Source organism: Myiozetetes cayanensis, unplaced genomic scaffold (genome assembly GCF_022539395.1).
Source record: "Myiozetetes cayanensis isolate MyiCay16 unplaced genomic scaffold, myiCay2020 scf29, whole genome shotgun sequence".
Lineage (NCBI taxonomy): Eukaryota > Metazoa > Chordata > Aves > Passeriformes > Tyrannidae > Myiozetetes > Myiozetetes cayanensis.
The window spans coordinates 4445162-4472870 of NW_026087510.1; the positions used below are offsets into that span (position 1 = coordinate 4445162).

General features: G+C 49.0%; 1 protein-coding gene across 2 annotated transcripts; it reads right to left on the minus strand.

The window, feature by feature from the left end:
- Positions 1-531: 531 nt before the first annotated feature.
- TBCEL (tubulin folding cofactor E like) lies at positions 532-25902 on the minus strand. Of its 2 annotated transcripts, none has more exons than XM_050322925.1 (8): positions 25815-25902; positions 16461-16610; positions 14359-14498; positions 12093-12274; positions 10881-11137; positions 9233-9359; positions 8820-8936; positions 532-4841 (listed from the first exon to the last, which is right to left on the minus strand). In XM_050322925.1, exons 2-8 carry the CDS (start codon positions 16591-16593, stop codon positions 4523-4525), a joined length of 1275 nt encoding a protein of 424 aa, XP_050178882.1. In that variant the 5' UTR covers positions 16594-16610; positions 25815-25902; the 3' UTR covers positions 532-4522. The 2 variants fall into 2 exon arrangements, with proteins under 2 accessions (XP_050178882.1, XP_050178881.1); XM_050322924.1 differs by lacking the exon at positions 25815-25902 and adding an exon at positions 18741-18842.
- Positions 25903-27709: the final 1807 nt, after the last annotated feature.

The following is a 27709-nucleotide window of genomic DNA, read 5'->3' on the forward strand; positions in this document are numbered from 1 at the left end:
AGGTTCTCTGGCTGCTTCATCTCGGCAGAGCAACCAAAGGCATTCCCATTTCAAGGGACCCAGCACAGCTGGGAGAGGAGTTTGCCAGGAGTTCTGCCCCATCTGGAGGGACATCTTCCTCCTCCTGCCTCTCCCCAGGGTTGTTCGGTGCAGGCCACGAGGATGGAACTTGTTTTAACCCCAAGGCCAGTCCCAGTGAGGACAGGGAGCAGATAACAGTGAACTCGAGCCTCGTTCCTCACCTGGAAGTGGAGATGAATCACGGCCACGGAGAAATACAGTCCAGGAGAGGACTAGATCTTCCTTCTCCTTTCAGAAAGCACCATGACAGGGAAGGTGGCTGTGCTTGGAGCTCTCAGCACAAACACCAGCAGCACAAAAACACCTCGGCAGCTCTCACTGCACCAAAGGTGTGAGTTAAACACGTGGGTCAGACCGAGGGGAACGTTTTGCTTCAAGGGCAACACAAAAGGGCAAAGCTCAGGACACCTTTTTTTTTTTTTTGTGTAAAAACTTACATAAGTTTATTGAACTGATCCAAACCAATTACCCATTTGGCCTGAATTCCACCGCTAAGTCTGCGAGCAAACCAAAGGCAAGTCATGGGAGCGGGAAGAATATCCCCCGTGAGAGAAACCAGGATAAAAAACGAGATGGACTTACAGTTCTTTTTCTTTGAAATTACACATGGATGCAACATTAACAGGGAGCAAGAACAGATCTTCATGTTTAAATTATATTTGAAATTTCCAGTAAGTGCAGGAAAAGCAATCACAGAGGCAAAGGCCCGAGATGGTTGAAGCCCCTCAAACGCTGCTCTGGGGAAGGCGTCTCTCTACAGAAGTGCCACATCCAAACGAGGGAGGCACAGCTGCCAGGAATACATATTTTAGCCTCTGGGCTGCTTCCAGCACCTCGTTTGCATTTTCAAATCTGCACACGAACAGAACCTACAGAATCTCATTTACAAGCGACAACGGCAACCGGGAAGGCAGAGCCAGTGCCAGAGATTCCAGACCCGAGGAGGCGAGGACACATGGGGAGCCCCTCCCCAGGGGCAGCTCCTCCGAGCCACCCTGGGCCACGCTCTCACCTGCCACTAGGATGTGTGCAGCTCCCAAAAAAACCGCGTTACAAACGCCAGCGGGAGAACAGAGGGGCAGCCGGCACGCCATGAATGAATATTCATAACATCGCCCAACCCTTAAGCGATCCGCCTGAAACATCTGGTCAAAACACCGATAGTCAACAGCAACGTTATCCAAAAAAAAAACCCACGAGAGCGCAGCATCCAATCTCGGCACACGGAGCCGTGTGACACTTTGGTATGTAGCTGTCACCTAATTCCCGGCGAGCCAGGGGCTTGCCCGCTGCGCAGACTGCCCGGGGCAGGCTTTAAATGCATGAACTAGCAGGAACAGCAAAACAGCTCTTGACAAAAAGTAGCCCTCAGATAGAAGGACACAAAAGCTAGGGAAGCTTGCACATCTATTTTGCTTTTCTCCAAGGAATGTGGCAGAGCCAGGGATGTTTTCACCAGGGCACAGCCCCTCCTGACACCGCACGGGTTTAAATCAAACCTCCTGCCACGTCAGGACCCTGCGGGATTCTCAGCATCCCAAACCTCCTCTCCCACTCGGAGCCCTCTCCTCTCTCCCCCAAGACATGGCCCCTGTTAAGCACTAACTTGGCACACACCCCCTTTCCCAACAGGTATTACAAAAGGAAAGGGATCTGGGGTATTCCCCCCCATCAGTTGTGTGCCTTTTGGTCCTACTTTCCGAAGCCGATCACCTGGACACATAAACTGCCTCTGGGTTATGGATGGGACTCCTTCTCCTCGGGAGGACAACCAAGATCTTTGGTTTCCACCCCACGAGCGTCCCACAAGCTGCACACAAGGTGAATGCCTTGAGAACATCATCCAGAAAAAAACCCTACCCTGGAGAAGTGGCAAAGTAAGCGGTGATGTCGATACTGTGACTTCTGACCTGCCCGACCAGGGGAGCTGGGTTGGGTGTCAGCACCAAATCCCCAGCACTTGCTGACCTTGTGTGTCAGTAGCTCTTCTCCTTTCCCATCTTCCAGTTCCCACCAGGTCTGCCACACATAAAACCAGGATTTACTGACAGTTCTGAGCTGGTGCAGTGATGGCACCATTCCCTCCAGGGACAGGCCAATTTTTAGTGGGCAAACAAACTTAAAAGCACATCCTTGGGTCTTTCTTTATCATCCCGTTCAGCTCTTTAATGGTCTCTGTTTATTCCCTTCTCTGAAACCGAGACACTTAATTGTGCTGAGGAAGCTGGTCAAGAGCTACAGCATCTCATTAATAGCAGGTACAGTGCCATAAATACACCCACAGAGGCAACCACTGCTCTACAGAATTAGGTCAGAGATACTTTTGCATCCCTCTTGGTCGCTTACCTCGGACACTGCAGCGACTCAGGGACAACCTACTTACACTGGAGGTCAAGGGCTGAAATAGGCTTCTAATATTAAACAACCATATCTTCATAAAACTTTGCTTTATAACAAAATATCTTATTAACCACAACTTTTCCTATTCGTAGGTATGTATATATATCATACAGAAAGTGTTGGCTTAAGAGTTCTGCTATAAGGCAGCAAATTACTTTCACTGCCCAAAAAGGAAAATACATCTTCAGTAAAGCTCTAGCTTATAAAAGCATCATTTTATGTTACACTGCCACTACCTCCCTGCTGTTTAGTTTTACAGGTACCACAGCCCTGCAGGTGCATGCTGTGGTCTCTATGCTACCTGTGGAAAGTCTTGCTCCCTTTCCTATTGCTCATCTCAACGGGGCCAAGAAATTGGTATTTTTTTGGCAGGGGGGTGAGGCACACATTAATAATTTGTCTTAAATCCTCCTGTTTTTAATGCTTACTTTGGATGAGGAACTACTCCCCCCTCTGAACTATCCCCACATCCTGAACCTGAAGACTATGAGATAACACTTCACTCCCTCCCCATCCTATCCCACCCCACTTTCTAGGTGAAATATGAAGAGAAATACACAACTCCAGGGATATCAAAGGAGCTTGGTGATGTGGACAGAAGCATCATGGGAAAGAAAGTGCACGTGGGGACAAGGGAGCATTTCAAAATTAAGGTCAGGAGTTCATGTGTAACTAGAGCCCTCACTGCACAGCTTCAAAAACTTTTATGCAGCTGCTTGTAACTAGGAAATCTGAAAAGTCTTCAACTTGTCAGGGAGCAGAGGAACAAGGGAAGACGCAGGGAAGGGAAATGAGATAGAAAGGAAGAAGGATTTCACTGAACAGGAATCTGCTCTGCAGCAGAAAACAGGGGCTAACTTAAGCAGCAGCACAAGGTGGGGGAAGCCAATAGTGAAAACCTGCTGAACAACAAACATGAGTCTGGTTGCTTTGTTACTCAACTTGTAGGAACTGGTCCGAGCCGACACACTGTCCTGGCTCCGACCCTAAGCAGGGACCCCCAGCCAGGGGCCCCGGGGAAAGTGCTAAGGTTTGAATTCTGGTGCAACAGCAACAAACACAAACTTCAACTTCACTCTTCCTCTCCTCCCTGGAGAGGAATTTTAGCCATTCCACGTTCAGTACCAGCTGGCCCAAGGTTAAGTGCATGGAGGATCTCTTCAGCATCAGGATGGATGACGGCCAGTGGGGGAAGCTCTTCAACCCCTCGCTGACCTGTTACTCTAAAAGCCCTTGCAACGCAACACCCATCCCACCACACTCCAAAATCCACTTTGCAGCATGCCCAAGGGTCCCTTTGCCCCCAGCCTGCCAGTGCTACAGGCTGCAGACACAGTGTGAGACGGGTACAGCCACCAAAACTTCCTTTTTTCCCCCCCAAAACAAGTGGATGCAGGGCGTGTGTTCTGAAAAGAAAGCTTCTTTCTGCTAAATTCTCTTTCTTTCCCCCATTTTGTGCACTCCTAGAAACCAAACCAGCGGAGTGAAGTGGATGCACTAAGTACCTGAGCTCTGAATCAAGCAGAATAAATACTGTTGGAGATCTTGTCTGTGAACTCGAGCACAACGAAAGGTTGAGACAGCACCAAGCTGCAAGAAAATACTTCAGCAAGCTCGAGCCACAGTCGGGTAGCGAGGCCAAAGGGAGCTCTGGTGGAGCAAAACACCAAAAACTTAGGAAAAGAAAACAACAGGTCAAATTCTGCACCGATCTGTTGTCTCCCTTATGGACCCTGGCATTCCTTAGCTTGAACAACTGACCATTCACGCCAAATCACGAGTATACCGGAGCATCAAAGGAAACATCAAGGTATTGCCCACACTGAAACACACCTACTGAAGTCAATTGTCACCTCAAGGTCACCTGCAGTGGATGGTGGGCATTGGTTCTCACGTCAGGGCACCTCCTCCGGGCTAAGAAATCACCTGCTACAGAAACACAACCAAACCTCAACCAACCAACCGAAACAAAAACCTTGCAAAAACTCCTTAATGCATGTGTGTGTGGGTGTGCTGGGGGCATGTGTGTGGCCAAGAGAGGTTATTTCATTCTGGGCTCCACGTAGATTTTATCCCCATCCCGGATGCCGTAGGAATGCAGCGCTCGGGAGCTGTACTTCATCTCCTCGGGGCCGAAGGGAGCCTCCTGGTCCAAGTAGAAGAGCAGCATGTTGCTCGTGGACAGCTGCACCACAGTTTTTAAGTGCTTCTTCAGCTCTGCCACAGTCTGGTCGAGGCGGATGGACATCTCCTCCACCTTATCCTGGAAGTGAACCTCCACCTTGGCGCTGCTCTGAGGCCGCAGATCCACCACGGCCAAGGGCTCCAGCTTCCCGTACTTGGTGACCAGCTCGTGATACCTGGAAAAGCCAACAGTGCCACAATTATGGTGCAAGCTGCACAGTGCACGTTTCACAAGTTCTGAACGTTCCTCACATGAGATCACACTGACCCTCGTTCGAGTTTGGTTCCCTAGGAATAAATTTGGATGGTATGAGCACTGTTTTGTCCCCTGTCAGCAGGACACTTCACAGAGCACCCAGAATTTTTCAGGCAAGATGATGAAAAGATACTTGGAAGAAAGAGAGGAAGCCACACACAACTTTACAGCTCCTGCTCCAGTGCAAACACTTCACTAAAGAGTGCCAGAACCAGGCCAGTGCTCACACAAAGGACACAGCCCTCAGTTTAGGTTCCCTGTGGAATCTAAAGTCTCTGTGGCTTCATGGTTTACCTGACTGTCAGACACCCCTGCTGTTCTCCAAAGGGCCAGCTAGGTCCCAAACGTGACAATCACCAAGATCACCGAATCAAGGTGAGCCACTGCAAGGTGACAACAAAAAAGGGGACTTGTTGCCAACTGATCCTTCACACCTACTCTAAAACAAGATGGGATTTTTACCAGCAGAGCCACACACCCCACTGTCACTTTCTCCTTGGAGCCAAGTTCTCTTCCCAAGGTCCATCCCAGGGAGCCATTCCTGGCAATGGAAAGTCTGTCTCTCCCTCAGCAGGTACTGCTCCCATCAGGCAAGGCTGCATCTCCCTGCCTGGCTGGGAAAGAGGCAGAATGGCAGCACAAAACACAATGGGAGTGAAATGACAAAGGCAGAGCTGCTGAGGAAAGGTAACATTTCAGAGCCCCTCCGCTCTGCCCAGCACAGAAAGCGCTTTTTGTTCCCCATCCCAGGCCCAGCTGAATGCGATCGGTGCCGTGTCACGGCCCCTGTCGAGCAGTGATGGGACCTGGCAGGCTGGGAGACCCCAGGGAGTCGTGCCGGAGGCAGGAATGTTCCTGGAGAACAGCAGCCCCTCTGTCTGCTGGGAAGTGAGGTAAGGGCCACCACGCACTAGGATTTCCCAAATCTCACGGGCAGAGCAGCCAAAGGCAGCCTGGTGCCCTGCTCTCACAGGATCCTGCTGACAGGATCAGGGCTGTTTGTTTGGGAAAGCCATCAGTGCTGAGAGCAGACAACACACTCCCCCCATATTTGACCCACCTGCAGCTACAGCGAGTGCCAACCAACGTGTCACCAACGGGGAGGGTTTCTCTGCAGCACAGTTTCCTCCAAGTTTTCTCAGGAGGAATCCTTTTAAAAGGATTTCTCAGCAGGGAAAGAGGGAGAGAGGAACCCACCCCTTGCTGCTCCAAGCCCTCGGCCCACTCTGGGGCAGCCCTTTAACTCTCACCATCTCTGCTGCCACAGAGCAGCAAAAAATTCTTATGGGCCAACCAGAATCACTGCCCTGATCGGTGCACTGAGGGCAACTGCAGTGAACTGGGCTGATGGTGGGCAGAGGATAAAGAGGGGGGCAAATTTCGAGCAAGCTGAGAGAGAGAAGCACCACGAGTGGGTTAAGATGACCCAAATATGTGCTGTTAACACACAGAGAGTCAGGCAACGCTGTCTTACATCTTCTTGTGCCGAGGGAAGGCAGAAGCAGCTTTGCAGTCTGTCCCTTGGATGTGAGCTGCAGAGACAGTCAGGAGTCTGAGTGACTGGCTTCCCTCAGATCAATAGGGATGAAGGCACACTGCTTATAAGGTTCTTTTGTACCCCGATAATAGGCACCCTGGAGACTTTTCTAATCACCCTTGCAGACACTGGCTGCCAGAGCAGAGGATGCTGAAGAACTGAGCCTGGTTAAAAGTGCCTCTGATAGTCTGCAGATAAACAGTGGCTCAGACAAGCAGAGGAGTCATTAAAAACCCACAGACACAGCGACGTCACGCCAGGAGACAGCCAATATTGGATTGTACACTCAGTGCTCCCTCTAACCCACGGCATCCAGAGAGATAAATTGTTCTTTCCATTCCCCTCCCTCCCTGATCCCTTCCAGCTGCAGCCTGGGAAGACATGAATGAAAGCAGGGTGGGGGGGTTGTCCTGACAGAGCTTATCTCAAGCTGCACCTTGGCAGTCTCAAGGGGGGCTGCTCCCACTGGGAAGTTTTCCGTGCTCCAGTGTGTCCTCCCTCTGCTCCAGGCAGCACTGCAATGCAGATGCTGTCCCCCCAGCAACAACATGTGTGTCCTGATTAGATCCTAATTACAAACCACCTTTGGAGAGACCACACCAGATCTGGGAGCAAAGAAAGGGGAAGCTTTAGCAACAAACAGACACAAAATCCCTCTGCAAAGAATGCCAGGTTTCCTTCCTTGGCTGCTGCCAAGGGCCCAGGAACTGAAACCCAGCCCTCAGCACTGGGGACACTGTCAGCCATCTGCAGCCTCACTAGAAAATAGCCTGTAGTGGCACACAACCCCTCCAGGACAGAACAACCCTCTTTAGTAGCTGCAGGAGTCTCCTGGAAATGCTGCACAGATGAAGGGATTCAGACAAAGGGGCCATTGACCACGAGAAAGGCAGCAAGAGTGTTTAAATGTTAAGAAACCAGAGGGGGAGGTAATTTTCCTCAGCAGGCTGGTCAAAATCAGCCTGGTTTTCTGGGATGGGTGAGATATTAGTGATCTCTTACACGAGATGCCACCTGGAAAGCGACCCCAGTGGTGTGTGGGGATGTGCAACCATGTGGGTGCACACAGCCTGTTCCCAAAGTCCGTGCCCAGAGACACGAAACAGCTTTCTTAGAAATAAAATGTTATGGAAAATAATCCATTTTGGGAGCACCACCACGAGCTCACAGTCCCTGCCTCCCCTCCCTCTCCCCTGCATTCTCTGACTCGGCTGCCATCGCTTCCAATATTTCTTCCGATTTTTACGCTTCAAGGGCTTCTAAAATTACAAGCCAGGACTTGTCCTCAGGAAAAGGCACAAGAAGGATCACCAGCTGTCTTGTCTCCCTGACTACACGAGTGCCCTTTGCCTCTGAACTGACCCCAGCATGCCTTTAGCAAATGTTATAATCGCTGAACCTATCAGTATTCATAAAAAACACCCTGCCCTCAGCCCCTATTCCAGCCTTCCCATGCCCTCACTGTACCAGCAGGTCACATACCCAGAGCTTTAGGAAAATAGGAGGCATTTTACCTAAGAATGAAGTTGGGGGGGGAACACTGACCAGCCCATGTAAACACTGACTAGATTCCATTTGCACCTCTGTCATCCATTCCAGGCCATACTTTTGACCTTCAGTGTGTCCCCACCTCTGTCTGTCCCCTCAGAGTCACACACAGAGCCTTGTCCTACCCCTTTTCTGTAAAAAAAAGGCCCATAAAGCTCTGCTGTCAAAAAGCACATGAGGGTTCCAGGGCAAAAGGCACATCAAGGCAGTGGCCTGATGGTCCATGATCCTTCCTCAGCCCAACAGGAGCAGTAAGTAGATGCTGGCACAGAGAAGGTACCAACTGAACAGCATCTGTCCAAGTTCATTAGTTTAACCAAGATGAACGGGTCATTGGATAGACTTTTCTGGCAAAGAAAAACCATCAGGCTTGTGATTTGCAGGCCTGACAGCGAGAGGACAGCTTCCCATTGCCAGTCACATTCCACACACCAGATGGTCAAGAGGATTAGATGCCCTGGCCTGGCACCAGAGAGCACGATCTGCCCGGGCTTTTGGGCGCTCCCAAACACAGGTGGATTATGAAGGGAGCCATCAGAGGGGCCAGGAAACAATGAAGGTCATGAACTGAACAGTCATGTTGTTTAATGGCACTTGACACAGAGAATGTCAGACCGAATTTGGCTCAGGAGTGATCCTACAGGTCACCAGACAACACACCAAAATAACGACTTCAGCTAAAACAGACTGAGGATTCCAAGGCAGGAGGAAGGATGGAACAGTTAGCATGGATTTCCCAGGTAACATCACCTCTCCTTCAGCCTCCCCCACCCTCCTGCCCCTGCTCTCCACTGCACAACAAAGAATTCCCACCTGAACGGCACCTCCTCCTCCGGGAACTCCATGTAATATCGGATGAAGAATCGCTCCGAGTCCTCTCGCTCCCCATCGGCAACGATGCTCCCGTTGAGCTTGATGATGGATGGCAACCTGCAAGCAAGACACCAATTTCATGCACCTTCTCCAAGCACGTTCAAAATGAAGCATTTTCATTTCACCACATCACGTGCACAGGCACGTTTGAGACCCAAAAACTCCTGTGAGAAGCAGAGAAGTCAGACAGCATTTCCGCTCCTCCCGCTTTCCCCACACCACAAAACCAAGCTCCAAATCTTTCTGAATTCACACACAACTCCATCTCCTACTCCTTTTTCCCACAATTACCTGCTCCCACCCGTTCACTGTCAGCTCAAGCTCCTGCTGAGCAGAACAAAGAAGGAACAGACCTGGCTATTAGCAGCTTCCTGCGCTCCTCGGTGGTGTAGGACTGCAGCAAAGGAATTCCCAGCAGTTTCACTTCCTCGAGCTTGGGAAAAGAATTTAACTTGTCAATGTCTTCCCAGCAGTGCAGACCTGCTCAGAAGGAAAGGTTTGTGTAAACAAACACAGATAAAACGTTGTGTATCCAAGACACAGCCAAAAAGAACACACATGACAGGTGCCACTGCTGTTCCTTTTGCTCATGAAGTGCTGAAAAAACCCCTCCTTGTTTTGCTGACAAGACAGAGTAGCTGAAATTCTCTTGTGCTGTTTTCCAAGTCTAGAAAGATGATCTCCATGGCTTAGTTTTTTATGGATCACTCAGTGTTTGGCCTTGCTGCTGAGGACTGGCCAGCATCAGTTATGATGGCTGTGTCTATAAAGGGATGCTGTCTGTACAGTATTAAATTCATCAGGGTTTATGTCATTCCAGACATCACTAAACAGCCATCAAGTGGCTTTACCTTGCACTCATGACCACCTTGAGTCCTGTTCCTGCTCACAACCCAACACTAAAACAGCCCCAGAAGCCATCCAGGCATTTAATGAAAAAGACTTTAATTCGATTTCAGCCCCTGGTATTTGGGATAACAAAGCAAGCAGGGAGGGTAAATAAAACCTGAGGATTGAGCACCAGTAAAGCCCTGAGAGATCAACATAATTCGTTGCAGAGTCTTCACACGACACAATTTTGGAGTGCAGCAGCTTTGTGTAAAGAACCCAAGAAGTTTAACATGCTCCTTGAGGAGTTCTACTTGACTTCCAGCTCCCAAAACATCAAAAAGCTAACACAGAACCCGGAGTTCTTAAATACCTGGCATCAAAACTGCAGAACTACTTACCACAGAAGCACTTGTTCCTCAGTGAGACAGTGCTTTCAAATCCAGCTTAACAGGCTTTTCCTCCTCTAGTTAGCTTTAAGCTTTCATTACAGGGATTCCTTGATGCTTACATTGTAAAGCATGTTAATAAAGCACCTGCTACCTGCCTGACACTTAACCAGCACTTGCACAGCATGCAAAGCTGTGAAGAACAAAAGCTGATGATGCATTAGGTGCTCCTGCAGATGAGCTTGTGGTGCATGTGTCACCTCATAAACACGTCACAGCCCTGGAGCTGCTGCTCTCCCGAGCACAGGGTGCTCTTCCCAATATTCCAAAGGCTCATTCTCTTTCTGGAGCTGAAAATTCTCTGGGGCTGAAGTTGTAAAAGCAGCTTCAAGCACAGCTTTGTGGTGAGTTCCTAATGACTGAGCACAGGTGACAGACAGCTTGATATGTGCTGCACACCTGCACAGACCCTCATTCTACCCAAGATAAAACAGGGAATAAAAGACAGACGGGATTCTTTCATCCCCTCCACTGCCAGACATTTATTTATCATTCTCCAGCCAGGAGCACCCGAGGCAGGGATGTGAAACAGAGGGGAAACCACTCACATAAAAAACCTTTGCCAGCTCATTTGGAGTCCACACTACTCTGCCTCATCTTTTGAGAATGACTGACAACCCAAAGCAGCTGGCAAAGCCCACAGGGATGGGCTTGTTGTCACCTACACGGGAGGGGAGCTCTGATCATCCTGAGAACAAAACCCATCCTGCTCCCAGGCTCTCACCTGATTTGTGCAAGTTGATGGATCTCAGGTTGGGGAACAGCCTTGCCAGGGAATCTTCTGACTCTTCAATGGTGGTGAGGTTGTTGTTAGCCAGAATAAGTGTGTCCAGGGATGGAAACATAATTCCCAACTTTCGAATTTCAGTCCAGTCTTGAAGATTATTGTCAGTTATGTGGAGCAGTTTGAGAGACTGGCAGCAAACAGGAGAACAAGACACTGTTTCGTAGTCATTAAGGCACAGGAAGAGCTCCTCCAAGCTGCACAGGGGCAGAAGGATCATGTCAGCACCTTGACAAGTGATATTTCAATTTTATATGATTTTAACACAACTTCCTTAAAGTGATTTGCAACCTTTGAGAGCTCCACGTGGAAATGTTTCCACTACATCTCTGCTCCCATCTACAAACCTTCTCCAGAGATTAAAAAAACCCTCCAAGTGTTTCCCTGGCCTCCCAGGATTAAATTTGTGACAAATTGCTTGGGGTTGTCTTCCACATTTGTGCCAAACAAGCCACCAAACCAACTCCAAAAGTGACTGGTACCTGCTCCCAGTGCTCCCCACTTATGATACAACACTGATTGTAATTGTTCCCCCCACATCACTGGTTCTGCCAAAGATTCTCACTAAGTTTTCAGACAACTGAACTGGCTCTCCCAGTCCCAGGGAAGTGGAGGTTGGCCACGCAGGATATTCTGTTGTCATCAGCTCTGCTCACAAAGCCATACAAAGCTGTCATCAAAGTGAAGCCAATCAGGACATCCATGGGAGCAGAATGCCAAGGTGGCCCATGGCCAAGCCACAGAAATCAACCCTTTTGCAGAGAAAAGCAGGATGAACTATTACTTGACAAGTGGCCAGACCCACAGAGGTACATCCCATTCAGTTACTGGCCCAGGTATGCACTGCACCATTCACGGTGCAGTGACTCACAGGAAACAGGGTCACCTCCCACATTTTTGGGTGATTATCCATCCATCTCTGGCATTTAGATTCGGATGAGAAGCTCCAGGCTTTGCAGTGCCACACAAATTCAGCTTTTAATACAATGTAAAACATTCCCCTGGCCAGTTCCCAAACTGCCAAAGAAAAAAAAAATCCCTTTTTTTTTTTAATCAATGACGTTGTCATCCCTTACCACAGAGTTCAACAACCCAGCCTTGACCTGCCTGCAGCAAACACCCCTTTTTCTACACCCAGCATCCCAGGCTTACTCAGGTAATTCCTGCAGGATGGTGTGCACTGTTTCCCAGGAAGCTTTGCTGTTGTTGAGCACAAGTTTGCGAACGCCGGCGAAGGACCCAGCACAACTTCTCTCTAGAACGGACAAACTGAGAGGGTTGGAACTCAAGTTTAGAAACTCCAAGTGGGGAACGTTGGACACAATTTTACTGACCTAATGGGGAGGGAAAACAAACAACAACAAAAAAAAAAAGAGAGAGAGAAAGAAAGCAATGTGTGTCAGGCAGTAATCGGAGCTCAGGCAATAATATCCCACCTCCTAAAAGGGGATCACCACAAGCTGAAGGAATGATATGGGGAAAAACACAGAGCTTCTGGATATCTACCTGTAATTCATACTGCAGCTATTCCTGATCAAGATGGATTGGTTAATTGCTCATTTGCCTCAACAGTTCACTTCATTACACTCCCTGAGCAGCTTGATAAGAGAAGGTCAGTCCCTTGGGAGAGGTCATAAAATCCACCTCTCTCAGCAGGGAGGCATCACCTTAACACATCCCTTGAGTTTGTGCCTGGGGCAGCACTGTGAGTGAAGAGCTCGATGCAAAGCCAGCAGGTAGAAGAATGACACTCGTTACATTTTCCATGACCACAATAACTGTGCTTTTTTAATCTGTGGGTGATCCCACGGGTGGCAAAGGCTGCTACAAGACCAGAGGCCAAAGCAAAGCCAGCTAAAACCCCTGGGATGGAAGTTCAGTTCAGGGACAGTCAAAGAACTGACATTCAGGGAGAAAGACATTAGTCCAGAAAATAATTATGAGTCAGAGAACACCTGTCTGGAGAGCTCTGCTCCACAGAACAATTGGGATGGGAGGAGATGGGGCAGACCAGGACACACACAGGTCACTAACTGGGCCCAGCTGTTGGCAAAGGGTGATTGCCTCATGCAGAGACTGAATTCAAGTGTGGCAAACATGAGGTAATGACCCTGCCTCGCTTCACACCTCGTCCTGGGTGATGTCATGTTTTGGGTGCTACGCCTCAGGAATTAAGCAGACAAACTGGGTGACATCAGCCCAACAAAAACACAGGATTTAGCAAAACTGGCCTATGTAATGGGATAGGAAAAACTGGGTTTTTTCAGTATTATGCTAAAATAATAAAAGGAGACATGAAAGCCCTTCTTCAGGGTATAAAGGAACAGCAGTGGATGCTCCTCTGTGCCTGCTGAGAGCAGGGCAGGGAGTAATTGGCTTAAATTGCAGCACAGGAGGCTGAAATTACATAGTTTAGACCATGAGGTTATTAGCTAAGCACAGGAACAGGCCACCCAGGGATCTGGAATCGCCATCACGGGCAGTTTTTAAGGGAGATTTTTATCAGTTGTGGATGGGCTATGAAAACATAATCCTGTTTCACAGGAGAGGGCCAATGTTCACAGAAGGTTTTTAGTTCCAGGGCAGCCTGAAGAGGGTGAACACAGAGCAGGGTGCCAGACATGGAGCTCATGAGTGACCAGTGTTGTGTGCAGCTCTCCCAGCTGCTGAGAACACGTGAGGTCAGCCCCACTGAGCTGGGACATTTCTGCAAACACCAACAGGAGTTTGACACAAAACCCCACAAGACATCCCCTTCTTTTCCCCCCCTATTTCCAACAATAAACACTGACATAAAAGGAGTGCATAATCCAGTGAGGAACTTAATGACACTTGAGCAGACTGAGATTGTTTTACTCACATTACATTGCGTTTATCGAGCTTCTTTCGCCCAAGTGCTTTGAAGGATTTTACAGTAGCATTTAGAATTAATTAATGAGGCTTCAGAAATACCCTTTGTGGTAAATGTTACTAAATCTGTCTTGCAGATAAGGAAATTAATTGTGGAGAGAGAATAAATACCTCGCCCACCATCATAAAATCAGCGGCAAAGCTGGGAATCAGCTGCCATTCCCTGGACCCCCTCAGTTCTTACTCTGTTAAAAACTGCACTGCCCATTAACCTCTTGATGTTAGAAACGCCAGCTCCAGTGCTTTGCACGATAAAATAACATAAAAATGTATATTTTTCACCCACAGGCCAGGACTGTAAGTCACAAGGTAAATGAAGTGCCAAACTGGATTAATTTCACCCCATTTATCGCTCGGTCGCTGTCGAGGTAAATAAAAATCAGCCTCAAAGACGAGAAAGCAGCCACTAAAAACGTAACTCTCTCCCCTTCAAATGAACAAAGAGCTTCCATAAGCTTGCAGCCACAGTGACAATCATCAGAAAGATGCAGGTGCCACCATTTTTTACCTCGTGCCAGTCTTCCAGTTTGTTGTCAGAGAGGTCGAGCTCAAAGACGTGGGCGCAGAAGGCGGCGATCTCGTTCTCGTCCCCGGCGCAGGTGATGCCACAGCTGTTCAGCACCAGCACGCTCGGGAGGTTCAGGCGATCTGGGACACGGGGAAAAGAGAAGCTGCCCCCTGGTCAGCACTGAATTTTAGTGACAGAACCTCCAAAAGTGGGGAAAAAAATAATAAATCTGCCGGTTGTTCCCGAATCGACACAGATTGAGGGAGCTCGGGGTCAGCGTGGGTTTTATGACTGGCATCATCACAAGGTCTTTTTGATTCTACACTTGCAGTACCACTCAGTATCTGCACGTATTTCTGTCCACAGGCCAGTCCTTTGTCATTTATGGTGTGTCTCGTATCAGTTCTTGCCAGAGCTTGTGCTCTTCCCCAGGCATCTGCTGCAGCAGATAGGACACAGGGCTAGGTGGAGCATTTGCTGCACTGCCAGACTCAGCCCTTCTCCTCCTGCCCTTAGTAACAGCAGGGATGTATTTAAGCATGTCTTTCCTAAGCTTTCCCCTTCCAAGCTCAGTGTAGAGGGTTCAGCACTCCTACATCCTGGGAAAGCTCAGCTCTCTACTCTGCTTTTACATTTCTGCTTCAGTTTCGCTCTAATTCCTTCTTAGGCAGGTAAATGTTCTCAAGGTTGTTCTACAACCAAGGACTTGGACCTCAATCACAGCTTGATGTGCTAAGGCCAAAACACGACAGAAAGCTGTAGATTTGTAACAGGAAACCATTCCAACACAAGGAATCCACGGCAAGGCAAGCCAAGCCCTCAGTTCTCACACTCCTTCACACACACCGTGGCTTTCCCACCTCTCAGAAGTATCAAAATCTATTAAAATTTAACAATCAGCTTCTTCCTAAATAGGTGGCCCTTTTTCTGTCTCCTTAACACCTGACAGCTACACGATTAGAAAGGGTTCCAGGAGCAGACAATTACCTGGAGTGATCTGAGTTTCCAAGTTTTCTGGCTCATCAGTGGTTTTAAAGGATTGTGTTGCACCTTGGGAATCGGTCATGATGTACTTTTAGGTCATGTTTCAGTCACTTTTTAAGATGTGCCCTCTTTCCAGCACCCAAACAGCTCAGGTGAGCAGGTGCTCATTTACCTGGGGAGAGGGCACTGACTGAATATTCCATCAGGCCAATTTTCTGTTTGTGTTCTTTTTGAGTGACACACAGAGCGTTTTATCCTCAGCTGAACTCAGGCTCTTTTCTCTCCTCTGTCAAACTCAGTTATTGGGAACTTCACCCAGCTGATTTCTGTGGTTATTTTCCCCTTTGGGGTTGCTTTTGACACAAATTGACCTGGTGGATGTTTGGACAACTCGTACAGATCACGATGGGCAAGAGGTGGCACAAAGAAGGGGCAGCTCTGGTGGGATGAATGTGAATCTCACACTCCTCTGTATAATCCAAGAACCAAATTCCAACATCAGAGCTGAGGGAAGACTAAAGGGTGTCAAATGGATCTAGTTTAAAGGAGACAGTGACACAGATTCTGCAGTCTGGGAGGCTCAAGGACATCCACAAGCAGCACAGAGCTTCAGACACACATCTGGCTGAACTCCCTTGAGGCAACAAGGTCAGAAGCACAGGAGAGGGGATTTCTGCACTAGGTCAGAAAGCATTTGGTGCCTTGAGAAGACCAAGCACACTGCAAATTCATCTGAGCCACCTGTCACAAAAGCAGCCTGGCTGGAGGTTCAGTGACTCTTCACTGTGCTTGAAATCTGTCCCCTCCTGTGGACACTGGGCTCCTGCCCCTGCAGGCATCAAACCTAAGCTGGTGGCACTGCATGGCCCCACTGGCATGTGCACCAAACCCCTCCATGATTCTGATTCTTTTATGCTGCAGAGAAACTCATTTGTTTTCACAGCAACCAGTTCAGCCACTGCATCAACTTTGTCACATCCCAGTCTCTCAGCTCATCGCCAAGAAACACGTTATAATACACATTATATACATTGTGATGGTGCTTTTTTTGGCAATTCAGGGTGATTCCCCTTTCCTTTGATTCCCCCCCCAGATGCTCAGAAGGACCAGGAGCCTACCTTTCATGGGTGAGCCCTGTGGAGTCGCTGGGACGTGCACCCCCATGCCAGGCCCGCGGCGATAGGGGAAGTTTTCGGGGCTGTATTTCTCACAGAGAACTTGCATGAAACTCCTTCCACTGGGCTGGTCCATCCTCCCTTCTTGGACTTCTGCAGAGAAAACAGAGCATATAACCAGTCAGCAAACCAATAATCACCTCTAGCAGTGGTGCCTGAGAACACAGGAGAGAGAGCAGCCAGATGGGTGACGGGTTTTATTTCTGAAGCACGGATTAGTCTAACAAGTCAAATTCAAATTCAAGATTAAAGTAAAGCATTTCCTGAAAAGAAACCAGAACCAGAGGGCCCAAGCTGCACAAACACACCATCACAAGCCCTCCTTACCCCACATGCCCTCACAGGACAGCTCCAACACGCCCCAGGCTGCCAAAGGCCTCTCCTGCACCTCCCAGGAGGGCTGGGAGGAATCCACAGCCAACCCTCAGACACCCTGCCAGGGCAGCCAGGAGGGGGAAGGAGCAAAACAGCTGTTTGTGGGCAAGAGATTGCTCAGACAACTGTTTACAAAGTCCCCTTTTCTGCTGTGTCACCAAACACTGCCAGGCACATCGTCTGGCCAGACCAAAAGGTGAGTTTTGCCAAATCCATTCTGCAGCTGCCCTAATGCAGCTGGGAGATAACCCTGCCCTTCCTATCTGAACACGACACAGAACAGCACAGGGAAACAGGACCTGGCACAGCACAGGCTGCTGACCTGCCTACAAAGTGGTATCTTCAGTAGAGCAAGCAGCAAGATGACTGAGGCCTGCTATAATTTTTAATTTATACATAAGGTTTCTATATCACAAATAGCAGTTGGAAGGATTGGTCTCACTTTAAAAAAAAACAACAAGCCACACTATTTTTAGCCCTCAACAACTGGGTTGATTCATATCTCAAACTCAATTGATGTCACCAGCCTATCCAGAATCAAAAAAGAAATCCCTGTTAGGAACAAGGCATTTAAATTTAATCTAAAATATTCTACTCAGTACGAGAACAACCTGCACTGACAGCCAAGGCTTTGGGCTGAAAGGCCTCTTTCCACAGTGGTTTGGGAGCTCAGGGCCATCCCATGGACAGGCAGTGCTCTCCAAACACACACTCAGACCTCCTGGTCTGGAAATCCTGGAAGTCCCCTGTGCAGAAAGCTCTCTGCCCTTCACATGGCTTTTCTGTCTGCTTTTCTGTCCTCTCTGTCTGCTGAGCAAATTCCACTCACCTTAACATCCCACCAGAGGCAAAAACTGGTGTTCTCAGCTACAGTGGGAAAGCAATCCTGAGCTGAGAAGTAAAACTAACAACAACAGCTTTGAATCATCAACATTTTCCTCCCCAAGCCTCAGTTTTGCACACCAGAGCCTCTGTCAGACGACAGAAACACCAAGGAGTGCCAGTCACCTTTTCCAGTTCCCTCCTGTGGGGTTTTTACAGTCACTGTAATCAGTGGCTTCCCTGAATCCCTACAATTGTTCCAGAGCCAGGAGCAAAGCAAGGATGACAGGATTGGAGGGAATGCTGTCAACACGAGGGCAGGGGGTGACCTGCGAGGTGCACGTCCCTGAGTGTTCCCCTGCTGACAGCACGGGGAGCCACCCACAGCCCAAAATAACCCCGGGGTTCCTAAACCCAGGAGGAGGAGGAGAATGGCCCCGCAAATGACGCGCTGATGAAATTCCAGGGCCACTCCAGGGCCTGCAGGGCAGATCCCGAGCAGCCACACAACAAACACTGTCCCGACGCGTTCGTACACGGGGGAAAAACAAAGCGCAGGGAATGGAGGGACAACACAAAACACCGGGCTGGAAGGAGCTGGACGGTCCTCCTGCCGAGACACGGCTCAGGGGAGTTATTTTTGATGTGATCTCCAGAGACAGCGAAGCGAATCACAGAACCACGGAGCCCCAGAAGGGGTGGGGTTGGGTTGGGACCACCGGCCCAGCAATTCCCGTGGTGGTGGGGGGTCGTCGCAAATCCCCCCCCGGGGCGAGCTGGGGCGGCCCCTGCCCGTGCTGCCGATGGGGGGGATGAGCGCCCAACACCCCCGGGCAGCCCGCGGGACCCCCCGAGGCCTCCCCCGGGCCCCCCCCGCGCCGCCCTCGCACAGGCCCCTCACAGCCCCGGGCGGCCTCGCCGCTCCCCGCCGGCCCCGCCGCGCTGCCGGGGCGTGCCGGGGCGTGCCGGGGTGTCCCTGTCGCCCCGCTGTCCCCTCCCTGTCCCCCCTCACCCCGTCCCCCTCACCCAGGCCCGGCCGCCTCGTCCCGCATCGACCCGGAAGCAGCTCCAAAACATCACGTGACGCCGCGCGGTGGAGGCGGTCACGTGACCGAGCCGCCAACAACACCCCCCCCGCGCGGTTGCCACGGAAACGGCGACGCTCGTGACGTCATCGGTGTCCCCAAAGTGTCCCCGGGCCAGACGTGGCCGGGAGGGTCAAAGGGAGGGAGGGGGGGGACTTGATCCCGCCGCTCTGCTCAGCCCCGCGGGGCACTGCGCCCGTTCCCGGGCACCTCCTGGTGCCTCGAGGTCCTTAAAATCCTTAAAATGTCATTATATGGGATTTTAGTGCGGCTTTCAGCACCTCACAGCTCGCCACCCCCTCGCGCCGAATCGCTCAGCGTCCTTCTCAAGGAAAGGTCTCGGCGAATACACCCGATTTGTACAGAGAACACCACACACACGCTGCTTGATACAACTTTGGAGTAAACCATCAGAGAGGAGAGAGAGAGCCCCGGGAAAGGCCTGAGGGTGGTCTGGGGGTACAGTTTTAGGGCCATGATGTTAGGTATGATGACGAGCCAGTATTATAAAATTGTCACAGTTATTCTGTGTGCTCGTGCTTAAATGTATTTTATGCCCATTACGGCCTTAATTAAAGACCTGCTCTTAACAAAGTGCCCTGAGAATTTTTCTTTCATTTTAGGCAACACTGGAGCGGGTCCAGCGGAGGGAAACAAGGGAAGTTATTTAAAAATCATTAAAATTATTTTTAAAATAAATAAATGAAATAAAAATCAATAAAATAAAATAAATAAAAATAAAAAATAAAATAAATAAAATTAAAAGAAATAAAATAAATAAAATAAATAAAAATAAAATAAATTAAAATAAAATAAAAATAAATAAAAATAAAATAAATAAAATAAAATAAAATAAATAAAATAAATAAAAATAAAAATAAATAAAAATAAAATAAATAAAAATAAAAATAAAATAAATAAAAATAAAATAAATATAAGTAAATAAAATAATTACAAATAAAATAATGAAATTGAAAAGAATTGGTTTAGGAGCTGGAGCCTCCCTCTGACCAGGATGACATGGTGGGAATGATCAACTGCCTGAAGCAGGGCCTGTCCTCCCTGCCAGAGCAGGGGAGTTTGAGGAGAGCTGCATTAGTCATGGCTGAAGGGCTGCAGGGCATCCACACCCTGTGCCCAGGCTGTAACATCACCGGGACAGCTCGGTCCTGTTACCTCAGCACGGCACAATGGCAGCATTGTGGCTGCTACCCAGGCAGAGGACCAGAAAATGTGTTCAGCAGCAGCCCAGGGGGTGAGGGACGGGCTTAACTCCTGCTCTGCCGTGTGTTCCCCGCCTCAGCTTGGACTGACATCACGGGTTTGCACCCATGGGACACAGACCACTCATGCTGAGCCACGGAGGCAACTCTGGGAGCCCCAGGGTTGGACTGAGGATGGCTCAGCAAACCATTGACCGAGCTGGAGCCATCAGCACATCACCACAGTAGCCCCAGCTGCAAACTTAAAAGCTCTGTTAGGCTTAATCATAGCATGTCACCTAATCAGATGTGCCCCAAGCTGTTGCCACTCCTAAAATTTGGCTCCTCTGTCTCCCATTCCCTGCTTCTCCTTGGAATTGGTGCACAGCAGCTTTTTAAATAAAAAAACCATGGGGCAGGTGTCTTCAGGATATTGCTGGAGAAAGTCTGACTGACTTCCTAACCTTCCTTCCTTCCTTGTTTGCCCTCTAACAGAGGGAAAATCACTTTGGTGTTCTCTCTTTTTACCCTGTTGACTCAATGCAGTGTTTATTTCACTCCTGTGCAGGCCAGCACAGATGAACATTGCCTTGCTAACACTCCTTTAAAAAACTTCCCCCACGTGCTCTCAATGGCTCACTTGGTTCTTTTAATACATTCTGGAGAGAGCTTTGTCTCCATTTGGTTTTCCTTCCTCCCCTACTTCTCGTCTCTGTTTCAGTGAGATAAAGAATTCCATTGCATTCACAGGTCACACTCTTTCCCTGACAATCCTCGTGTTGTTTTTTGCACAGCTCACCTGTGCTGTTTGGTTGCTAGAAGGCAGACAGAGCATACTTTAGCTGGTAACTGGCACCACAGGCCACAGTTGGATTTGCAACACATTTCAGTGGCTGCTTTCTATAGTTACAGATCAAACTGGAGAGAACAGATATCTGTGGAAACCTCCACTGGGTCAGCACTGCAAGTGTGAGAAAGTGCCTGGCCGACTTCAGAGCCCATTTCAACAGAGCTGGACAGGTCAGGGAATTGTTAACACAGTATAGTCTTCCACCTCCGGGGACCAGTTTGAATTCAGGCCCAAACTAACCCAGATTCAATGTGCTTATCACGTTGGCTGCCTCATTGTTCAAGTGAAATAAGTTTGCTGGGGCTCAGTCTCCTCCTCCCTGGCACACAAGTATCCTCTTGCTGAAGCTTTTACCACCCTTGGCCCCTCCCTGGCAGGCTCCCCTTTTTCCCACAGCCCCCTCCCCAGGGTTAAAGAGGTCATGGGAACTGGAATCACCTCTTTTTTTCCCTTGTTTCCTCCCCTGTCTGGTTGTGCAGGGGGTACCAACAGTGATACTCCAGTGCTGGAGCTGCTTCACTGGCATGTCCTTGCTATGTGACAGAACCACCCATTCCAAGCTATTTTCATACTTTCAGAGCTGGGCCTGATTAACCTCAGCAAGAAAAACAACCTCAAAAAAAAAAAACCAAAAAAACCTTCCAGTCTCAATCCTTCCCTCATTGCTCACGTTTCTAATTCACCACTAATTAACGTCACCCACTGTCACAGGGGTCTGAGCAGGCTCATGGGTTTGCACATCCTAAGGCCAGAAGGGAACCAGTGTTACATCCAGAATAAAAGCCACAGACTCCCCTGATTTCACTGTCATTTGGTCTGAAGGCTAAAAAAAACCCGAGCATGTACACCTGAAAAATTACCTGAGATGGAGAATCCAAACAGAGTCTGCGAAAAATCAAACAGTTAATTACTGATTACGCTAATAAAATAAAAAAAGTAATAAAAGCAGGCTTCATTCTAGTCAGAGTGAGGCATCTAAACCCAATTAATTCCCAATCCACACTAACAATGTTCCAAAAGGTCTTGCTGTACCCAGGGCAGGAGTGTCACTGTCACACTTGGGGACAGGGACACACCGAGGTCACCGAATTTCCCTGGCTCACACGCAGAGAGAGTGGCAGCAGCAGAGGAAGGAGCATCTGGGAGACTCTGCTGCTTATCAGAATACTTTTCCCTATATTTAAAACACCAGGGGCTTGAGGGGGAGGGAGAGGATTTAAACCAAGCAATTTTCTACTCTGTTTCTGTAGCTTTTTGATCCTTTCGCTTTCGGGTCCAGCAACCGCAACTTTTCTTCATCCCCGGAGATTATTCTTCAACCCCTCAAAGAGACTTCAATTTTCTCACAAATCTCTCTTTCCCTTCGCTTAATTTAAACATTTATGGCCAATTCCATGATTTAATAATGAGAAATAAAATTGGAGATTTACTAAGTGCTGGGAGACGACCTTTCACTCCGTGTGGGGATTAAGAGGGAGTTAAAGGTGTGAGCCCTGTCAGCCACTCTGGCCTAACCTGAGCCTAATCCTGATGGGTACTGAGCACTCCCTGCTCCCTCCCAAGCAGGGAAGTCCCGTGGGCTCAGAGCACATTGCACATTTGGCCCCATATGACTCAAGCAGACTGTAAATCCCCAGCAGATCTGTCTCAGAGATATTTTGCTAATAACTTTAGAGCCTGACTTCATTTAGCACCCCTGCCAGCCGATCAACTCCAAGCTGTTTCTCCCCACACCATTAATTTAAGGTAACTGTTCACTAAGATCTTTGGTTCCGCACAAGCGCTCCCCAAATCACTTCTTCAGCCTCTGTCAATTATCCCAGACTAATGCACCTTAAAGTTACCTTTCAGAGCAAACATTACTCCACAGTCATAATTCTAAAATATTATCAGTGGCCAAAAAGACTGGGACAATGCAGCTTTCAAACTTCAGAAATTGAAGCTGCTCATTCGGACGCAGAAACCAAAAATAAATCAGTGCCGGTGTCGCTTCAAGATCTATTGGATTTTCCTAATTTGGCAATTGCTGGGCATGTTCATAGGACCAAATGGACCTTGAGCCTTTTATGCAGTTGATTTCATTTTCTGGATGGCTTCTATTAGATAAAGGCAGCTTCCTCAGGTACTGCTGCAATGGGACCGGCCATCGAATTATGCCTGGCAAATCAAATCCCACACACTCGGGGCTGGCTCGCTCCTCTGGCTGCTCTCTCACCCTCTCCATCACAGTGTGGATTCTCTTGGGCACTCACTGCAGGATGCAGCTAAACCTGGTGTGCTTGGGAGACCCCCAAATCCACAGGTGATCTGCTGTGCCAGCTCCTGTCACCCCTCAGTGTGGTATCTCCAGGTGCTCACTGACCCAGCCTGAGCAGCAGGAACAGCAGACCTGGGCATGGATTGTGCTCAGTGCCCTTCTGCAGCCAGCTCTGGATCTGCCCCTGCTGCTCAGCACTGCCTGGCACCCACCTGCTGCCCCATTCCGGACACATCTCATTCTGGACCATGATTCCCATCCTGTTCAGCCAGACAAAAAGGGCACCAGCAGACAGGAATGAGCCCAGACATGGAAATGGCTGTTTCTCCCTCTGCCAAATGCCCTGGATTCGTCACTAGTTGCTGTGATGAGACAGAGAAGTGCCACTGCTGTCTGATTTTGGAATGGGGCTTTGGCTGGGAGAACAGGACAAAACAGAGGGAGAAGCTGCCTCTTCCCATCCTATGTGTGTAACAACTCCATTCCAGGCCTGGAGAACGATGCTGGCTGTGTCTGTGGGCTGCCAGCATCCATAATAATTAACCATTAATGTTAGCAAACACTTGGCAAATCCCCACCCGCTCTCAGAGTCCTTTGCAAACATGAGCAGATTAAACTTTGCCAGGCCCCCTCCAGTCCTACACGTTAATCCAAAGAATTTCCTCCAGTTCTGTTGTCTGACAGAGTATTTAGCAAACATGGGGAGGTTGGGAAGAGCTCAGGTGACCCCCATTTTACAGCAGAGTGGAGGCCCAAAGGGATGTTCCCAAAGCCTCAGCGAGTGTTGCTGGTGCCCCAGTTGTGGCCTCCAAGCCTGCCCCATCCTTCCTCTGCCTGGCAGGTCTTCATCCTTATCTCCCTGTCAACAAAGTCCAAGCAGGAAAGGGATGCAGGCTTAGCCCAGAGTCTGACATGGGCCAGCAAGCTGGTGGTGTGATAGCTCTGCTGCTGGGACACAGGGGCCACCACAGCCACAAATAACCCTGAGCAAAGCGTGGGGCAGCCACAGCAGTGTCCTAGGACGGCATCTTCTGTTCTCCCTGCTGTGCCTTGGTGGCATTTTCACCCTCCAGCTTTGCCAGCATCCCTGCCTTTACACCCCAACACACATTTTCTGTCCCTTGCACCCTTCACTCAGTACACAAGACACCGAAAACAACAGAAAAAATTAGTCTCTACATATTGACCAAAGTGCAAAAAACCACTATTCCAAAACAGCCTGAGTCAAGAAACAAGAAATGTTATGTCTTTCCATTGTAACAGAGCCTTATTTATCACGTTGGAAAGGGTACTTTGTGGAGGCAAATGGCCAACTAGTCCCTTTGATACATGGAGATGCTTCAAGATAGGTATGATATAGAAAACCTCAGCAGAGATATGTCCCAGCTAATCTGACAGTTATCTCTTTTACAGCCAACTACTGTCATTTCAGTCTTTGAGAACTGCCAGAACCGCTCTGATAACTGCAGACCTAAACACAGCAGAGGAGAAAGCCTTTTGTTAATTAAGCTTCCTTCGTTTTCCCAGTGATCTGGGCTCAGCAGAGCTCCCGGGGAGCCTCTGCTGTGTGGCCCTTTGTGCTGGTGATGGACTGCCACACGTCCCCCCCAGACAGCTGCAGATCCTCCTCTGCCGCCTGGAACGCTTTCTGGGATGAAATGCTGCAGTCCTGCCACAAAACCAGACTAATAACTCAAATGGAGCACAGCAGATTCCCCCTTGGAGGGGAGGGAAAAAAAAAAGCCCTCCCTGAAGGATGCACAAACCTGCCCATTGTCCGAGGCAGCTGATCCAGGGCTGATTTTCCCAGCGCGGTGTCGAGTTCCAGAGGAGCCTATTTATACTGAATTCATCAGTGGCACTTTGTGCCCAGAAGAGCCCAGCTCTCTATTTTCAATCAGTTAGTGGCCATCAGACCCTGATGGGGTTTCTGGAACTGTGGGTGCTTTATCCTCTGTTCAGCAGGCGTTTGGCCACACTGTGCTGTCTCTCCTGCTCTGTTCAAGCTGCAGCTCCTCACTAGCAGATACTCAGTGGACTTGCAAGTGTCACATATGAGCCCAGACTTACTTCTTACCACTTCTAATGGCAGTTTGCAGTTCCTTTTCCTGGGTCTGCCCCCACATACACCTCTAGGTCACTGGGTTGTTTCCCTTGCCTCCCTCTCCTCCTGATGGGCAGAGTTACCCTTTCCCTCTGGTCAAAGTCACTGCAAGGAATTTCATCACCGTCACTGGATGCACAAGCAAAGTAGAAGAGAGAAACGCTCTATCTTGCAGGTAATTACTTTCAGAGCTAAATTAAATGAGCTGATGAGGGGACTTTGATCACTCACACCACCTTTTCATAGCCAGATCTTTACAGCTACCCCCCAAATCATCCAAAGTCCATCTTTGCTTATTTGCTCTTTCATATTAACCACCAGCCAGCCTCCTCCAAGCAGACTCACCCACAGGTCCCTTCCTTTTCCCAAGGGAATGTCTTTGCCATTCAGAGTCGTCACCCCAGAACCACCAAAACCAGTTACCCACATTCCTGTGTCTACCCCAGTGCCCACAGCTGCAGTTCCCAGTGCTGGTGGGATCTCCACCAGCTTATGTAGGACTCAGACCCCTTCCAAATCCTTCCTCAGGACCTCTGCCAAAAACACAAAGCAAAACGAGGGCTATTCCCTTTGCCTCTTCCTCCACCTCTTCGGTCACTTACCTGGTGAGGCACTGGGGGTTCAAGGAGAGAAGAGGACTTGGCAGGGCAGGAGCAGTGAGGATTTCTGTGGATCTGCAGCAGTTAAAAAGGTTCCTGCCTCAGGATCACCGAGGGCTGAGTGTCTAGTTTATGATTTACAGCTCACCATCTCTCTTCCCAAGGTCCTGCAGGCTCCTGTGTTCACACAACAACCCTTTTCTATTTTATGTGCCACTCAGCTCACTAAATGCCCCCGGGCTAGTCCAAGCCTCGTTAATACCTTCACCCATGCAACCTCCGGGGAGAAAACAGCTTTTTATCAATGGAACTGCCTGGAAAAACAACACAAACATGGGGTTTTAGCACATGGGGGGAGAGATTCCAGGCCTTTTAGTTAGGAAGCTGCCAGACTGCTGTGGACTGAGCCAGGGCTGGGGAATTGGCTGCCACCACAGGGAGAGACGTGAGCCCTCAGCCCCACTGCCGGGCTCCCGAACAGAGGGGGCTACAGGAGCCTCAAACAAACCACTTAGAAGGGATAAAGCAAAGTATTACATTTTAATTGATCTAATCTTTGGCTCCCAGTGGAATTTGCAGAGATATCTTACTAGAATTACTCGGGTTTTATCAGGAGACAGCAATACTGGGAAAGTGCCTTTTTGCACGGCAGACCGCTCCAGATCTTGAACTGCATTAGCATTGGGACTGGCTGAGCAAAAGAGACCCCACTGTAGTTCCAAAGATGAGAATCAAACTGGGGAGAGAGGGAACACGTGAGATGTAAACCCACCTGGGCACACAAATGTATGTGGGCACGGGCCCGTGAATAATGCCGTCTGCTCCCTCGGGTGTGAAACCTGTGAGCATTTACCAGGGAGCAGAAAACACCGGACACAGAGACATTGCAAAAGGCATCTAAATTACTGCAGCTTCCATTTCTGCTCTGAGTGCAAAACCTCTGAACATTAAGAAATAAATAAATAAATAAAAAAGAGAGAAGAGGGAAAAAAGGGACGTGTGACAAATCTCCTTAAAATACAGACCCAGATCTAAAATACCATGTGGGTGGGGCAAGCTAAGAGGAGAGATAAAAAGCAAAGACACTGAGATACCAGGTGGTTTCCCATCATTTTTTTTCTTGACATCCTCTGTCTGAGCAGATGACTGGGAGATCTTTGGAGATGCAGAATAATGTCTGGCTCTGTCAAGATTTCTCTTTATTCACTGCGTAGAAGGGGTGAAAAAAAAACATCAGGTCTGATAAATGATTCATGGAGCCCTTTCTTCTGCTAATCTGTAAATAAATTTTAAAAAGCAGCTTCTTTTTGATGAATATATTCCACTGCTCGTAAAAACATGTCGGCCCTTAAGCACAACACAGGCACATTCAGATGTCCCCAGTGCTGCTGTCAGGGCTCTGAAAGCCCAACCTGGCTCCCTGCAGATGGAATTTTACTGAGAGTTTCACCTCAGCTGAGGCCCTGCCTCTCCCATCCCCTGGCTCTGGATTCCTGGGCTCTGGGGATGGGGGTTGGTCTTACCTTATTACCTCTGTTTAGTCAGGGAGAGGGGAACATCCTCTGGATTTAGAGATGAAGGCTAGAAAGGACCTCTCTCATGTGACAAATCCTGCACAACAAGCTCTAAATCCTCTCCTCCTTGTTGCATGTTTTAACGTCCTTTTCTTTTCACAACCTGCTGGAAACAACAGAACAGCCCTCCTGTGCCCATCACCACACCCCATCCCCCTGCACACCCTCCTCAGGAACATCTGCTGGACATGGGCTCCTGCATTGGACTTGCTGTGCCTGACCCTCATCCCCTGGTCAACTGAGATCCAACCAGCAGGTCTGGGAAGGATGCAAAAAAAAAAAAAAAGAAAAAAAAAAAAAAAAGGAAGAAAAAAAAAAGCATAA